Source organism: Molossus molossus, unplaced genomic scaffold (assembly GCF_014108415.1).
Source record: "Molossus molossus isolate mMolMol1 unplaced genomic scaffold, mMolMol1.p scaffold_m16_p_10, whole genome shotgun sequence".
NCBI lineage: Eukaryota > Metazoa > Chordata > Mammalia > Chiroptera > Molossidae > Molossus > Molossus molossus.
This window is the reverse complement of record NW_023425345.1, coordinates 91,716,165-91,731,201: the sequence shown is the minus strand read 5'-3', so window position 1 is coordinate 91,731,201 and position 15,037 is coordinate 91,716,165. Positions and strand designations below refer to the sequence as shown.

Sequence of the window (15,037 nt, the reverse complement as noted above, 5' to 3'; positions counted from 1 at the left end):
GCTCAGAGACGTGAGCATGTTCACAGAGCCAGCTCGTTGGAGAGCCACACTCAAACCCAGAGCTTCTGATCTCTAGCCTCCCGCTCCTCAAATCCACACACAAAGCGCCTGGACATCTTGCTGAAATGCAGATTCAGTAGGACTGGGGCAAGGCCTGAGATTCTGCATCCCTAAGAAATTTCCAGGTGATGCCAATGCTGCTGGTCCATGGGCCACACTTTGAGTAGCAAGGTTCTATACCAGGCCGCATGAAAGGTAAAGGATCCTTACATCCCACCTCTGGTTATATCAAGGCTTAAACTCTTCACCTCCACCTGGCAAATCCTCTAAGACTGACAAATATTTAAAACAATTAAGTATCATTATTTTAATGTTCATTGAATACATATGTACCTGCACTGTTCCAAATGCTTACATGTATTATCACATTTAATCCTCAGAACTCTGTGATGGATGCTATCATCATCCCAATTTTATTGGTAAGGAAGCTGAGACTCAGAGAGGTTAAGTAACTTGGCCTAAGTCACACAGCTAATAAGCGGCAGAGCCACCATTCAAACCCGGACCTGTCTGGCTCATGGATTAATCAGCTAAAGACTCCATGGAAATGTACCCTCAACCCCTCCTTTCTCTGAGCCTTGGAGGCCTCTCCCCAGAAGGCTCATAACATTGCTCGAGCCGAACCATATTCCCTCTAGCATTACTTGGCCACAACTTTCTCATAACTCAGGGTCCTAAAGGTCCTGTTTCCCAGACCTGTGTGTACTATTGATTTTTAGAGAGAGAGAAATGAAAGGGGAGAGTGTGAGAGAGAGATGGAAATATCGATGAGAGAGAACATCGATTGGCCGCCTCCTGCATGCCCCCCACTGGGGATCAGGCCCACAACCTGGGCATGTGTCCTGACCGGGAATCGAACTGGCGACATCTTGGTGCAAGGGTCGATGCTCAACCACTGAGCCACACCGGCTGGGCTCAACAAGTTATCTTTAGAGTTAACACAGGGGAGTCACAGATGCAAAGGAGCTCAGGGTAATGCGTGACAGCCGACCTACCCAGCAGACACATTGCCATCTCTTGCATGCTTTCACTAAGGCCATGTCTACTCAGACTCTGAAACACTGCCCGGGAGGCGGTGCTGGACACCAGGAAGCTCTGTGGGGAAGTATCTGCATGGAGGGGTGTGGTCTGTGTTGGAACTTGTGAGGTTTCCTATGGCATATGAACCGATCTCCAGGTGGGGACAAGAGTCCATGGCTGAGGCATGGTGGAGGCCACCTTGGCATGCTGCCGAGCTCTGCCCAAACCCAGCCATGCATTTTGGCTGCACATTTTGGATCATGTATTATCCTTCTTTACACCATGTTCCACAACATGTGAGCTCATTGCTGTAATGTATGTTCGATGGCTCTGGACAGGCACAGCGCCCCGCTGGCACACTCATCCCCTCCCCCCAGGTGAATGGCCATCCCAGGCTGGTCCCGCATCTGTGGTCCACAGGTGCCTGGCTGACTCCCATGTGACTCCTAAGCAGCCTCTTCAGGAGCTGTTGTTCACCTGGCCTGGCCCTGCCTCCTCCGGGCAAAGGAGAGATCCTAGATTTCGCTAGTCATCTGGAGAGCCCAGCAGGAGAGATGAGACCTTGCTGGCAGAGCGTGATCAGGAAGCAGACCGAGGGCCAGTCCAGAGTGGGGGAGGTGGGTCAGGTATGCTGGAGCCTTTCTGTCTAGAGGTAGGCAGGTGATTTTCCACCTGGTCTTGGGTACCAGGCTGTCTCCCTCTGAATCCCAGCCCTGACACTATGAGCTGTGTATTTGGGGGTTTGTTACTTAATCTTTCGGCCCCTTGATTTCCACATCTGTGATTTGGATAAAAATAAATCCAAATGAGCCCTGATCGAGTTGCTCAGTGGTTAGAGCATCACCCCACGCACCAAAAGGTTGCGGGTTTGATCCCTGGTCAGGGTATGTAAGGGCAGCAGCCAATTAATGTTTCCCTCTCATACAGATGTTTCTCTCTTGTTCTCTTCCTTCCTTTCTCTCTAAAATCAATAATAATAATAATAACAAAAAAAACAGCCTTGGGTGAGGATTAAAAAATAAATTAATTAGCCTTGCAGGTATTCTCAGTGGTTAGAGCACCGTCCCACACATGGAAGGGTCACGGGTTTGATTCCTGGTCAAGAGCATGTACCCAGGTTGCAGGTTCAATCTCCGCCCCGGTCAGGGTTGTGCGGGAGGCAACCAATCAATATGTCTCTCTCACATTAATGTTTCTCTCTCTCTCTCTCTCTCTCTCTCTCTCTCTCTCTCTCTCCCCCATCCCCTTCCACGCTCTATAAAAATTAATGGAAAAATATCCTCGGGTAAGGATTAACAACAACCAAAATTAATTAATTAATTAAAAAATAAAAGAATCCAAATGAGCTAGTATATACAAAGTGTTTAGAATAGTGCCCTGCATATGGTAAAGACCTAATACATGTAAGGGCTTAAACATAAAGATGTACACACACACACACACACTCACACACACAAACACACTCACGCACACAAACACACTCACACACACACACACTCACACTCACACACACACTCACACACACACACTCACACACACACGGCAGCCATAGGGCCGGCCCCCACTCCGGCGTTACAGAATGTAAGAGAAAGTGCCCTTCGTGCCCGTTTTTCACCCGATGCGCAGAGAGCAGCGCAGGGTACCCACTTTTTCAGGGCATACTCCAGCTCGTTCTTCTCCTCGTGGGCTTCTTGCAGCTGGGAGAAGATTCTGGCCAGGAAGTCCTCGAAGTTGGACAGTAAGTGCGGCTCATCCTTCTTCAGCTGCAGCCACAGTTGCTTGACATCACTCTCACTGCACGAGGAAAAGGGGCATTAGTGTAGGAGTGTGGGAACGAGGCCTGGACACAGAAGTCCCCCGATGTGAACCAGACAGCCAGAAATATCGTTGGCGTTACAGTGGGGACAGGGGCTCACATGTGTCCGCGCTTGCTGTGAGCCTGTAGGCTCACGTGATCCACAGTAACCTCGGGGCAGGAGCTGCCATCACCCTTTTCCAGATGAGGAAGCAGGTGAGGCAGGAGAGGTGAAGTGAGCCGTCTCCGGCCACTCAGCTGGTGAATGACCGCCGGGAGGCTGATGGGGCTGTCCGCCTCCCATGTGGGCCTCCTGAGCTGCCTCGCCTGGCTGCTCCCACTCCCCCATCTTCCTCGACGGGCTGGCGGGGCCGAGCACGCACAGCCCCGTGCTGGGCACATCTCGGACGCTGGGAGAAGAGAGGACAGCAGGAGCCTGGTGCATGTGAGGACAGAGACCGTGGAACTACAGGAGAGAGCTTGTCGCCCTGGGAAGGAAGGTCCTCACAGCTGAGGGGGAATGACGTGCCCTCTGATGGATGGCAGAAAGCAGTTGTCACCGCAGGGAATGGAAGAGAACAGGCAGCACCCCACTGGGGCCTGGTGGCACCAGGAGTGACTGGCAGGTGAACGGAAGGGAAGTGGCAAGTCTGAAAGATGTGTGCACACGTGTGGGAAGACAAAGGCAGGAGGGACGGGGCCAGAAGCCCCCTCACCCCCCAAAGCAGGCACACTGGGCTCGTACGTGTGTGCACCACAGCAGAGACACCTGGGGTCACGCTGACCAACAGGGAGGAATAGGGAGGTGGCGTACACATGGACCCTGCTCCTCTCGCTGGAGAAACTCAGTAATCTCCAGCCAATGATCCCACGAAGCCAGAGAACAATCTGATTTGCACCCCATTAAACTCTCAAACCACTATGATATGAGGGTAGCTATGACCATAAACCCCCAGGATAACCAATAGAATCCTTTGTGCTTGTATCGCAAACACCATGTTTGAGAAACTCCTCAGAAGTGATATTTGATCATGCCATGTTAGCAGCGTGCCTAGAACACAGATAAGACTATGAGAAGAGGCCCACTGAGAAGTAGACCTGCTCCTGGTTAGCTATCTCATCATCTCCCCAGCCGTCCCTCCCTCCCTCCTTTCCTTCCTTCCCTCGCCCCATCTCACCAAACATCCACCAGCTCCTCTAGACCACCTATGCATGCACCCGCCGGGCCCTCTATCCTTCCACCCACCCACCCACCCACCTAACAAGTGTTTATTATCTATTGAAAACCTAGCATTGAACTGGAGGACATGAAGGAATCTGGGAAATGAATGAAGGAGAGGTAAGGAGCCTCCGTGCGTCCCATAACGGGTTCCACTTCCCTACGTAGAGCGTGCATGGCTGCCATGTCGTTACATAGGCACAATGGCGAAGGCACGAAGTTTCAGAGCCTAAAGGTCCCAGGGAGATGCCACACAGCCTCCTGTCACTGTGACAGGTTGCTCCCCGTGAAGTAAATGCAGTCTACAATCCAAGCTCCATCTTGCTAGCCTAGGTCTGTCTTTTCCCATCTGCCAAGTTGCTAATGGAGCCTCCGGTGAGATTGGCAGACCACCTGACCCTCTTCCAAAGCTCTTTGAACCACTTAGTCAGGGCCACATCACCTCCCTCAGATTTCTGGAGAAGAGACAAATCTTTCAACCCTTGATTAAAAAAAATAATAATAAGCCCGGCTGGTGAGGCTCACTGGTAGAGCGTCAACCCATGCACCAAGAGGTCGCTGGTTCGATTCCCGGTCAGGGCACATGGCCAGGTTGTGGGCCAAATCCCCAGTGGGGGGCATGCAGGAGGCGGCCAATCCATGTTCTCTCTCATCGATGTTTCTATCTCTCCCTCCCTCACCCTTCTCTCTGTCTAAAATCAATAAAGAAAAAATATTTTAAAAATATAAAATAATAACAACAATAATAATAATAAGCCAGGCCCATAAAGAGCAAAACCACTCAGCGAATGAGACCATCAAATCAAATTGGGAGTCCAGATACCCAGCCTACACCCAGGGCACTCGTCCTGAAAAGATACAGGAGTACGAAGCTAGAAGGGACACTGGGAGGTCGATATGTCCGTCTCCCTGCTTCCAGGACAACACAAACCATCTTGGGGCATGCAGTCCTACAGCCTCCTCTGCTTCCTCATCTGGAGTCTCAGGGCCATGACGCTCATGCTGCAACTTGTGCCCACTTCCTCCTTGTTCAGCTTCAGTGAGGATGGACACTGCTGGTCACCATCTTCTGCGTTATCAGTGTTGGTAGACCACTCTTGAAACCTTCCCCAGAGCCTTCTCTCCTGCAGGATATCTCATGTGACTCAGTTCTGCCTTTGACCTAAGTCCCCAGTATAACATCTGCTGAACTCTGATCTGAGAGCCCTGCCAGGAAGGTGGCTGTTCTGGAAGTGATGGGGGTAGAGAGGCACCTCCCCTTCATTGCAGTCCCCTGGCTCCCCCACACCGCCCTCTCCTTCCCCCTCCTGCAGGAGGACGCTTCACTGACAGTAGTCACTGTGCTCTGGCCTCTTGTCCCTAGAGAAGCTGAGTCAGGTGTCTGACTAATGAGCTTCCCACGTGCCTGCGTCCCCAGCACCCCCGCCTGCCCCACTCCAGCTCCGCGGGTCTGCGCCTGCGCCTGCGCCAGCCCCCCTGGGCCTGAGCGGAGCTGCTGCCGCCACCGTGTGGGCTCACGTGCTGGCCGGAGCCTCCCGCAGGGCTCTCTCCTAGGCCTCCACCTGTCCCTTCCTCGCCTGGCACAGGCTCTCCCAGCCTTTCTAACTCTGACACAGTCTATCAGAGCATTTGCATAGCCTGTCATTTGCTAAAATATTCAGAGCCACAGATACTTCCTTTGGCCTGCATGTTGTTGCAGGCTCCTCTGCTGGCCGCCTCTTTGTCATCTTCCACGACAGAGGCTCCTCTTCCCAAGTGCAGGACACATCGGCTCCGATCATCAGGCCATTCCCACCCCTCGGGAAACACACACCCAACCCGAGACCTGGAGGTCCAAAAATGAAAAGGCAAAGACAACAGAAATAGGCCCCAGAACATAGTCCATGTTTTTCAGGCCATTGTCTGGATTTCGTATCTATATCATCACTTTATTTTATTTTATGTCATTCCAATCCATTTATTTATTTATTTATTTATTTATACTCACCCAAGGATATTGTTCCATCTATTTTTAGATAGAGTGGAAGGAAGAGAGGGAGAGAGAGAGAAACATCGATGTGAGAGAGACACATTGATTAGTTGCCTCCCACACAACCTGACCAGGGCCAGGGATCAAATTCGCGACCCAGGTACGTGCTCTTGACCAGGCATTAAACCTGAGACCCTTCAGTGTGTGGGCTGATGCTCTAACCGCAGAGCCAAACCGGCCAGGACCATTTCATTCCATTTTAAATGTTAGAGCTCAGATTCACAGGCTTCTTTATTCCAAAACACTCTTTGCAAAAAGAAAAACAAGAAAAACGGGGGTATTACGTTTTGTTTGAAAGTTCCAACCATCTAACATTTTTAGCTGAGCTACTGATTATCCAAGCGGTGGCTGGTGAAAACTGGTTAATTTCCCGCTTCGGCTTCCTGACGGATTTGGTTTGGCTCAGGGATCCACGTACGGTGCCTTTGCCGGGAGCTCGCCTCGGCGGGGTGGCTGGGGGCACTGCCGCCCCTGAGACCCTCCGAAGAGGCGGCACTGCCGGCGAGCTGCCGGTGAAGGCAAACCCCTGGCACAGCCCTCCACCGTGTGAGCACCTCACTGAGCCACCGACTGTGCTGATAACGAACAGGAGGAAAGGAAGAGAGTGGGAGAGCAGGGAGGTAGGATGAGTCCCGGGACAAAAGTGGGTAAAGCAGAGACAGAGCCCCTAGACCCTGACACGCAGAAAGGCCATTGCAAAGGGCAGGCTGTGTGGACCAAGCCCTGTAGCTGGCGCCACGGAGCCTGGGGCCTGGCACTCAGGGCTCAGCTCACATTAATGGTTGAAAGGAGCAGATAAAGAGCTTGCTCTAGGCTGGGCTCCAACCCCCAAATCGCTGTCATCACTTACTCTTCCAAAACATGTTGGGCTCCAAGTCGGTCCATCAGCATCTGGAACTGGGCTTCCTCATCTTCGTCCAGGTCACCCAGATCCTCTTCTGCTCTGGACTGATACACCTTCTCTTCCTGGAGCGGGGCCACCTGTTCAGTGGCGTCTTTCTGACTTGGCTTGCTCTGGTTGAAGAAGAATTGGCCTGGGGGTGCATGGCAGAAGGGTCTGAATCAGGCAATACTCACCAGGAAGACCTTCGCTTTCTCAGCTGCCAGGAGTCATTTGAGGTTCATCCGAGAGAAGGAAAAGGGAAACCCCCTAGCCAAGACCCCAGGATACCATGTTCTACTTTTGTGTCTTTCCTATGCTACCAGAGATGCTAGAACCCCAGAAAGGCAGAATGCATGACGGGCACCTTGGTGGTTCTCAATCCTTTAGTCTGGCTTAGACTCATCTCTTCACTGATTTCTCTGAACAAGACCTTTCTGTCCTTCGTACCCCAGCAACCTGACTGCCCATCTCTGTGTGAGCATCGGGCCGCCCCTAACCGCCAGCACTTCACATTCACACGTCAGCGTCCCGCCGAGGGCGCCCTTCCTCCACATGCGTGCGGCCCGCAACACAGCCCTCTGTCCTCCTAAGTCGCTTCCAAGCTCCTGACGGCCAGGAACGGCCTCAGACACTTCACAGTAAACTACAGCCCCTTGTGTGAGCCAGGTGTGCGGTGAAATTTGCCTGCTGATTTATCTGATCAGTATCTACTCTAATCAATATCGAACTGGTCTCCTTTGATGGCATCACTGGGTTGTTGTTGTTTTCATCTTCTTTATGGATCTCTGATCTCCTTCCTCTTGGTTGCGTTGAGAATGACTGGTCTAGAAAGTCCCCTGGTAGCTGGCACCCCTCAACTGGGAGACTCTGCCAGACTCGGGTCGGAGGGAGCCATGCAGTCACCCCACTTGGTTGTCCTCCAGTATCAGAGCATGAAGGAGAGGCTGGGACTTTCCTCCCAGCCCCCCCTTTGATGCCAGGCCTTCCCTGTATCCCTCCGGCCATTCCGGGGTGGCAGGGACCCCGGCAGTGGCCGTGTGGTGGCACTGAGAGAACAGAGGTGTGAGCAGCCAAGGGGGGCCCGTGGAAGGAAGAAACCTCCGGTGCTGCCAGGACCCTCAGGTCTGGGGGGCAGGGAAGCGCGGTGGGCAGAGTTAGGCAGACCCACACAATGGGGCCCCGGCGCCCATCAGTACTTACTAAACCCAGTGGTGAACTCCTCTGGTGTCAGGAAACCATTGCCATCAGCATCCAGGGCATCAAACACATCCTCCAGGTCCTCCAGGCTGAGTGGCAACTCCTTATGGAGCCTCTGAAAACAACCCAGACCGCACTGGTTAACACTCCGATGACCACGGAGGGCCGCCCGGAACCTCCTGCCAAAAAATGTCGAGATGTGGCCCGGCCCACAAACGCCAGAAGCAAGCTTCTGAAGACCACTTTGCCATCCTCCTCCTCCTTTGAATGTCGACAATTTATTGGGTGCCTACCAATGTACTAGGCAGCTTGCTGAGTTATAAATAACTATTTAAACATGTATATATTCATCAAGATATTTATATACCTTTTATATTTATATGTATTTGCATTGAATTCTCATGACAATCCTTGGAGGCGGGCATTATCATGTCCATTTTATAGATGAAGTGTGAAGTGAAGTGACCTGTCCCTACGTTACCTAGCCAGGAAAGGACACTGTCAGGAGTCAAATGCAGGTCTAACTCCAGAGCTGGTGTTTGTCACCCCGTAATGGACTGACTGGACCTGAACCTGTACGGGACGGAATCCTGTTGGAGGGTAACACCCACCCGGCATGGTGCTGTCCAGATAAATGAAATAACCAATGTGAAGACTATGGCACAGTGCCTGGCAGAGAGAGAGAGCCTGACCCACCAAGGCCACTCAGTGAGTGAGTGGCAGAAGCAGGTTTTGTGCCCGTTTTTCCCCCCTCTGCCCAAACCCCCTTCCCTCTGCCACACTACTCCCCTGCCGAGACACAGGCACGGAGCACACTCAGAGCCTTGCCTGATGAAGGCCACTCATGTCCCAGGGCCCCAGCGCCGTATCTGCAAGCTCTCCGGACACACGTGTTGGTCCTTCAGCTGTGAGTGGGGACTGGATGAGCCCCTTTCTTCCCTCTGAGTGACCTGCACCCTTCACAACAGGGTGTGCCCCATTCTTGCTCCCTGCTGGCTCTCAACTACCTCCCGAGAGGATGTTAACTGCATCCGTCCCCGAGGGAACCTGGACAAGACAGCGAGTGCAGAGGTCCAGGACCACACCAGCATGGAAGGGCGGGGCCTGCCAAAGGGATGACAAGCAAGGTGGCTGAGCGGCTGGTCCTGTCCTCTCGCCTCTGCCTGGTCTGCGCTGGCCCCAAGCCAAGGCCAATTTGCATAGTGGAAGCAAATAATCTAAGTCTCCAAATGAGGACTCCCCAAGGAGTTCATTATCTATCCCAGCGGACCCTCCCTCTCCCTCCCAGTTACCCAGAGGACAACGGTATTGAATTGCCTGCGGGTGTGAAAGTGACAGGCAGCTGGAGACAATGAACACAGGGCTGCAGGAAGGAAGTATATACTTATCCGGAAGAGCCGGCAGGTGTGAAAGCCCACAACGTAACATGTAAGAATAAATACTTGGCATGATCCTATAGCAGTCTGCTAGCTGATAAGCCATACAGTTTAATTTGGCAGGTATGTGCACCAAGGGAGACCAGGATGCATTAACGGAGTGGGAAGACAAGATGATGTGAAAGCTATTTAGAAGAATGAAGTTAAACATGAATGAGTTTTTATTCTAAGGAAAGGGAGTGAGATTATGTGCAAAAATTCTAGAAGTGCACTGGCTTAGCATACAGCGGTGTCTCCGGCTTGCCAGCAATCCAGAAACCAGCTGTCTCAGAAGCCACAGGAAGAGAATGGGGAGTTAGAAGTCAGTTCTGCAAGTAGGATGTTTATTAGCTCCACTGAAACAAAAGGCATCACACTGGAGGTGGGTTTTCAAGCTCCTGCCTCAGGTCGATTCCAGTCATTTCTTTGGAAATATCTCTCCTCCCTCCCCACTTTCAGCCTAGGACTGCTGGACCTGGTGTGAAATGTGACGTCTCACACTGTGCTGGAGCTAGAAATGGGCTGGAAGGAAATTGCAGAGGCCGGTGGGATCCTCAACTTGGCTTTCACCCAAACCACCCCCACATAATACCTTTTCTCTTGTTAGGGTGAATGAACGAGGGAAAGCTATATCATTCCCCACCTTAGGCGCTATTCCTGAATCTCACTTGTCATTCTCCACCTTAGGCGCTATTCCTGAATCTAACGACACCTCCCACCACGAATCCTTTCCATTGTCTAATTCCAGTCTCAAACCTAGTTTCCTCTTTCTGTTGTCAGTGAAGATGGGGAGACTGATACTATATCCTCCAAGTAACTCCTACCCTTCACATGCTGCAAAGTCGAACTGAGTGCTTCTTCAGCCTTCTCTGCAGGCCACACCACGCCAGAGTCTATAACCCCTTTTACTGGCCCTACATGAAAAATCTTTTAGTCTTAATAACTGTAATAATCTCTTATTTATCTTTCCTCTCAGGGCCTGCACAGCCATGTAAAACAAGTTTATTCTGGTCTTGTCCCCTGGGTACCCAGTGTGCTATCTCTGGACAAGATTATTCATTCCACTGTGCAAATAATCTGCGTGGCTCTGAGATTTGCTTAAAGTCACAGTGGAGACCAGTGCTGGGGGAAGACAGGCTCCCGCTGCAGTCCAACGGTCTCTGGTGTCATCATTCTCCAACTCCCTGTCCGCTTACCACACCACACGTGCCCACCTCCCGCCCACAACCAGTATTGACCTTGCAGAGACCCTGTTTAATTTCCACTACAGGGAAGGGCAGGCAGGGGAGAGGAGAGACATGGAGGAGGCCAGCTCGCCCTATCCCCATAGCCCCAGCCCACACCAGCCCTTCAGAATTCCTCGACTCCTGCAAACACTGGCCTCCCTCCACCACCTGCAGTTAACTCTGAATCCCTGCTTCACTCTCAGCTCGGGCCTCGCCCCCTCAGTAAGCTCTGTGGCCCCGGGGTGGGGCCAGGACACACAGGCTCCTCAAACCCATTTCTCTCATTCACAAGTCTCATCTCGGTTTGTATTTTACATACTGTAGATGTGATTCGTTGGCGAATGTCTGCTCCTTCAGAAGACTGGAAGTTCTGAGAATAAGAAGCCCATTTGTTTTTCCTCACTATGGTGTCGCCAGGATCTAGCCCAGTGCGGACCAACGTGGAGTATTTAGATATTGGTTGAATACGTAAATGAGTGACCAAGAGTGATCACGGGGATCCTGAACTCCTATTTGCAGAATATTGGTCTGGACTCCTGACCAGCACTATTGTAGATTCTTATAAATGGGAATCTGGACTGGGGTGCAGTCCTGCAGCAGCACCGCTGAGGCCCAGGCTCCCAAAGCTGTGGGAAAATGCTGCCCTTCTACTGTACTGTAGCCAGACCGCTCTACCTCCTGGTCACCAGCCAGCCACATGTCTCGTGTAGCTTAAAGCAAATGTTCGCACCACTTTAAACATGTCTAAGGAAACACTCAAACAGAAAACCAGAAGAGCCCCATCTTTATGGCCAGAACGAATATCTTCCTCCTTTGGGGGCTTCCACAGCATCCTGTTCAGACCTCTGTCCCAGCCACTCTCTTCCCGGGGGTAGAGCTGAGCTTCCAGAACCCAATGTCTCCAGGGTGAGAATGTGAGGTCCAGAAGGCAGCATCTACCATTTTCTGCTTTGCGATTTGATGAGCTTGGTTCCGGCTCATTTCTTGGTGTAGACCAGGGTTTCTCTGCACTACTGACATTTTGGGATGGAGAATTCTCTGTTGGAGGAGGGAGAGTGGAGGAGGAGCTGTCCTGTGCACTATAGGATATTTAGCAACATTCCGGAGGTTACCTGGTAGATGCCAGTACCACCTACCTTTCCAGTTGTTTCAATCAAAAACATCTGCAGCCTGGCCAATGTGGCTCAGTGGATTGAGCATCGTCCCATGGATTGAGATCCAGGTCAGGGCACATGTCCAGGTTGTGGCCTTGATCCCCAGTAGGGGGCGTGCAGGAGGCAGCCAATCAATGTTTCTCTCTCACATCAATGTTTCCCTCTCTTTCCCTTCCTTTCTCTCTAAAAAAAAAATCAATAAAAAAATATTTATAGAACGTCTGCAGATACTGCCAAATGTTCTATAAGGGGCAAAACTGCCCTCACTCACAGAATGGGCACACGTAGAACAGCTCCAGTTAGATACAAAGGGGGGGGGGTGCCCTCTTCCCCAGAAAAGCCCTGTGTTTATCTCCGAAGGTCAGACGACTTGCAGTTAGAGTCACAGCAGGCTGGTGCAGCCACTGTGGGAAACAGCATGGCAGTTCCTTAAAACATTAAACTAGAATTACCACATGACCCAGGAAGTCCCCTTCTGGTATATACCCAAAGTAACTGAGAGCAGGGACCTGAAGAATATTTATACACCCATGTTCACAGCGCCATTATTCATACTCAAAGACGAGAAGCAACCCAAGGGTCACTGACTGATGAATGGAGAAACTAAAGGAGGTATATGTACAATGGAATATTGTTTGGCCTTAAAAGGAAGGAAATTCTGACACATGCTACAATGTGGATGAGTCTTGAAGACATTTGCTAAGTGAACTAAGCCAGTTACAGAAGGGCGAATACTGTGTAATTCCACTCATATGAGGTACCTGGGGTAGTAAAATTCACAGACATAAAGTAGAATGGGGGTTGCAAGGAACAGGGGGAGGGGCGAGTTAGTGCTGAATGCGCGCAGACTTTATGTTGCAAGATGGAAAGCGTTCTGGAGATGGATGTGATGGTGGCTGCACCACAAAGGGAACACGTCGAAAACCACGGTACATGGTGAAAATGGTCAGTTTTATGTTATGCACCTTTCACCGCAATTTTTAAAAATCACAGTGTGGAGGCCACTAGGGTCTGGGTTACAACACGAGGTACAAGTCCCTCACCTACCCAGCACCAAAACCACACAAGTGCGTGTGTGGAGGGCTGTCCATCCCGGGTCAGGGCTAAGCGCTCCACCAGCATCTGCCCCTGTTCCTCGTCTAACCTGGGGGCACTGCAACGACCCGCAGGGGAGGAGCCACGGCCAGAGGGTCCAAGACACGCAAACTCTCGTTGCTAATAAGTTGCAGATTCAAGATTAAAACTCAGGGTCAATTAGCCCCCCCCCCCCCCCAATCTTTAAAAGTCCTCCTGTGAACCTAAATCAGCAGCCAGCTAACTTTTTTGGAAAGGGTTAGATGCACACATCTTAGGCTCCGCAGGCACCTGCGTCTTCGTCAGGAGGAGGTGCGAGCTGCTGTGGACGGCACCTAAGACGGGCGCCCAGGGCGCCAGCATGACTCCGCCCGCAAGACGGCTGCTGAGCCGGGTCTCGCTGGCCTGCCGGTTCCGGTGACTGACAGTCTGGCTGAGCCGGAGTTCTCGGCAGCGCAGGGAGGTAGACAGTCCTGTCACTGCTCTTCAGTGTCAGGGAAACCGGGTTTCGGAGGCTCCAGGTTTCTTCCGAGAGAGCTCCCCGCCATGCTGTGCTCCGTCCCCTCCCCCAGAGGCAGGAGTCCCTCCCCAGCCCTTCCAGCCTGGCCCTTTCATGTCCCTCTGTCCCCTGAGGCGGGACTGGCTCACTCAGGGCCCTCCGCCCTCAAGGACCCACTGCTTCCCAAGGGACGGCTCAGACCCCACCCTGAGAAGCAATCTGTGCCCCAATTCTGCCTGGAGTGATCCCTTGGAACCCGGAGAGGGTCCTCGTGGAGGGGCAGTGAAGTCTGAGGGGCTAGGGCGGAGCTGAGGACTCTCAAACCGCGGCCCAGACCCTGCTCACAGTCAGGGTCCCCGCCTGCCCCGCAGCGGGATGTCTGCGCGAGGAGCCCAGGCAGAGGGCAGCCGGCACCCCGCCCTCAGTGCAGCCCACCGGCCCTCCAGGACCCCCGCTCCATCAGGACAGGCGGACTGCCTCCCGCCCCTCTCAGGTGGCTGTGAAGCTCATCTCACCCTCACACGCAGAGTTTTGCAAATCGGGGAAAAAGAGGAACAAGAGCACTGGGGGAGGAGCTTAAGTCTCCCTTTCATTTTCCGAGAGGACAGCCAGTTCTCCCTGGTTTTGTTCCAGCTCTGCCTCTCCCGCCCCCTCCAGCCCCTCGGCTCTCCATCCCAGGAGCCCACAGCCTGTCCTTCCTTGAGACACATTCTCTGCTTTAGCGGGCCTTTCCTAGAGGCTGACTGTATGTGAACACCCGGAACTCTTCTCCCTCCAGTTCCCGGAGGCTGTGCTGGGGGCTGACCATGAGAAGGGGGGGCCAGGTCCCCGGAGTGGCCACCAAGCAAAGGGGCGCTGACCACCCTGCAAAGGATCTGCTTGTGGTGGTGACAGGCAGCAGGCAGGTCGCTGCAGGTGCTGCCCAGGAGGACCCCGGGGCCCGGGGACGTCACACAGGGTCAGCCCAGGGTCAGCAATGGGAGGGTGACTGTGCGCTGCTTCTCCTCCCAGCCTGTCTTTCTCCAGACACGACCAGCAAAAGCCCCAGAGGGACGGTGCTAAAATGACACCTATCGTTCTCTTCGATAGCACTTTCTTAGTCTGAAAAAATGAAAAATTTCCAGGGCTCATTGTCCACAGTTACACAGAAAGTTCACACAACTAAGGGGCTGGTGGAAATGTGTCATGGACGCACAAGCCTCTGCCAGCTGGGCGCCCACACCCGCTCCTCCTGCCTGGGGCAGGAGCGAGGACGGAGGGATGCAGCTGAGTTGGTATCTCTGGACTTGATGTTTCTGACTTCACTCCAGGTCAAGCACTAATGATTCTTCAACAATTTACACTTGGCAGCTTGGATGCCCCTCCCTCCCTTCGAGAGTGGACTTCTCACAGGGGAGCTGGGACTCGCACAGGGAGCTGCTCCACGCCTGCGGCCGGGATGACCCGCAACAAACGTGCATTCCCTT

At 52.6% G+C, this 15,037-nt stretch overlaps 1 protein-coding gene across 1 annotated transcript in view; it reads right to left on the bottom strand.

Annotated features, from left to right (window-relative positions):
* The window catches only part of CRACR2A (calcium release activated channel regulator 2A), a 104,919-nt gene that overhangs the window by 34,119 nt on the left and 55,763 nt on the right, over nucleotides 1–15,037 (bottom strand). The window contains exons 3-5 of the mRNA XM_036251790.1: nucleotides 8,207–8,318; nucleotides 6,974–7,157; nucleotides 2,728–2,874 (exon numbers count right to left, since the gene is read on the bottom strand). Of these exons, the coding sequence (XP_036107683.1) occupies nucleotides 2,728–2,874; nucleotides 6,974–7,157; nucleotides 8,207–8,318 (443 nt within the window). The remainder of the gene's footprint in view (nucleotides 1–2,727; nucleotides 2,875–6,973; nucleotides 7,158–8,206; nucleotides 8,319–15,037) is intronic.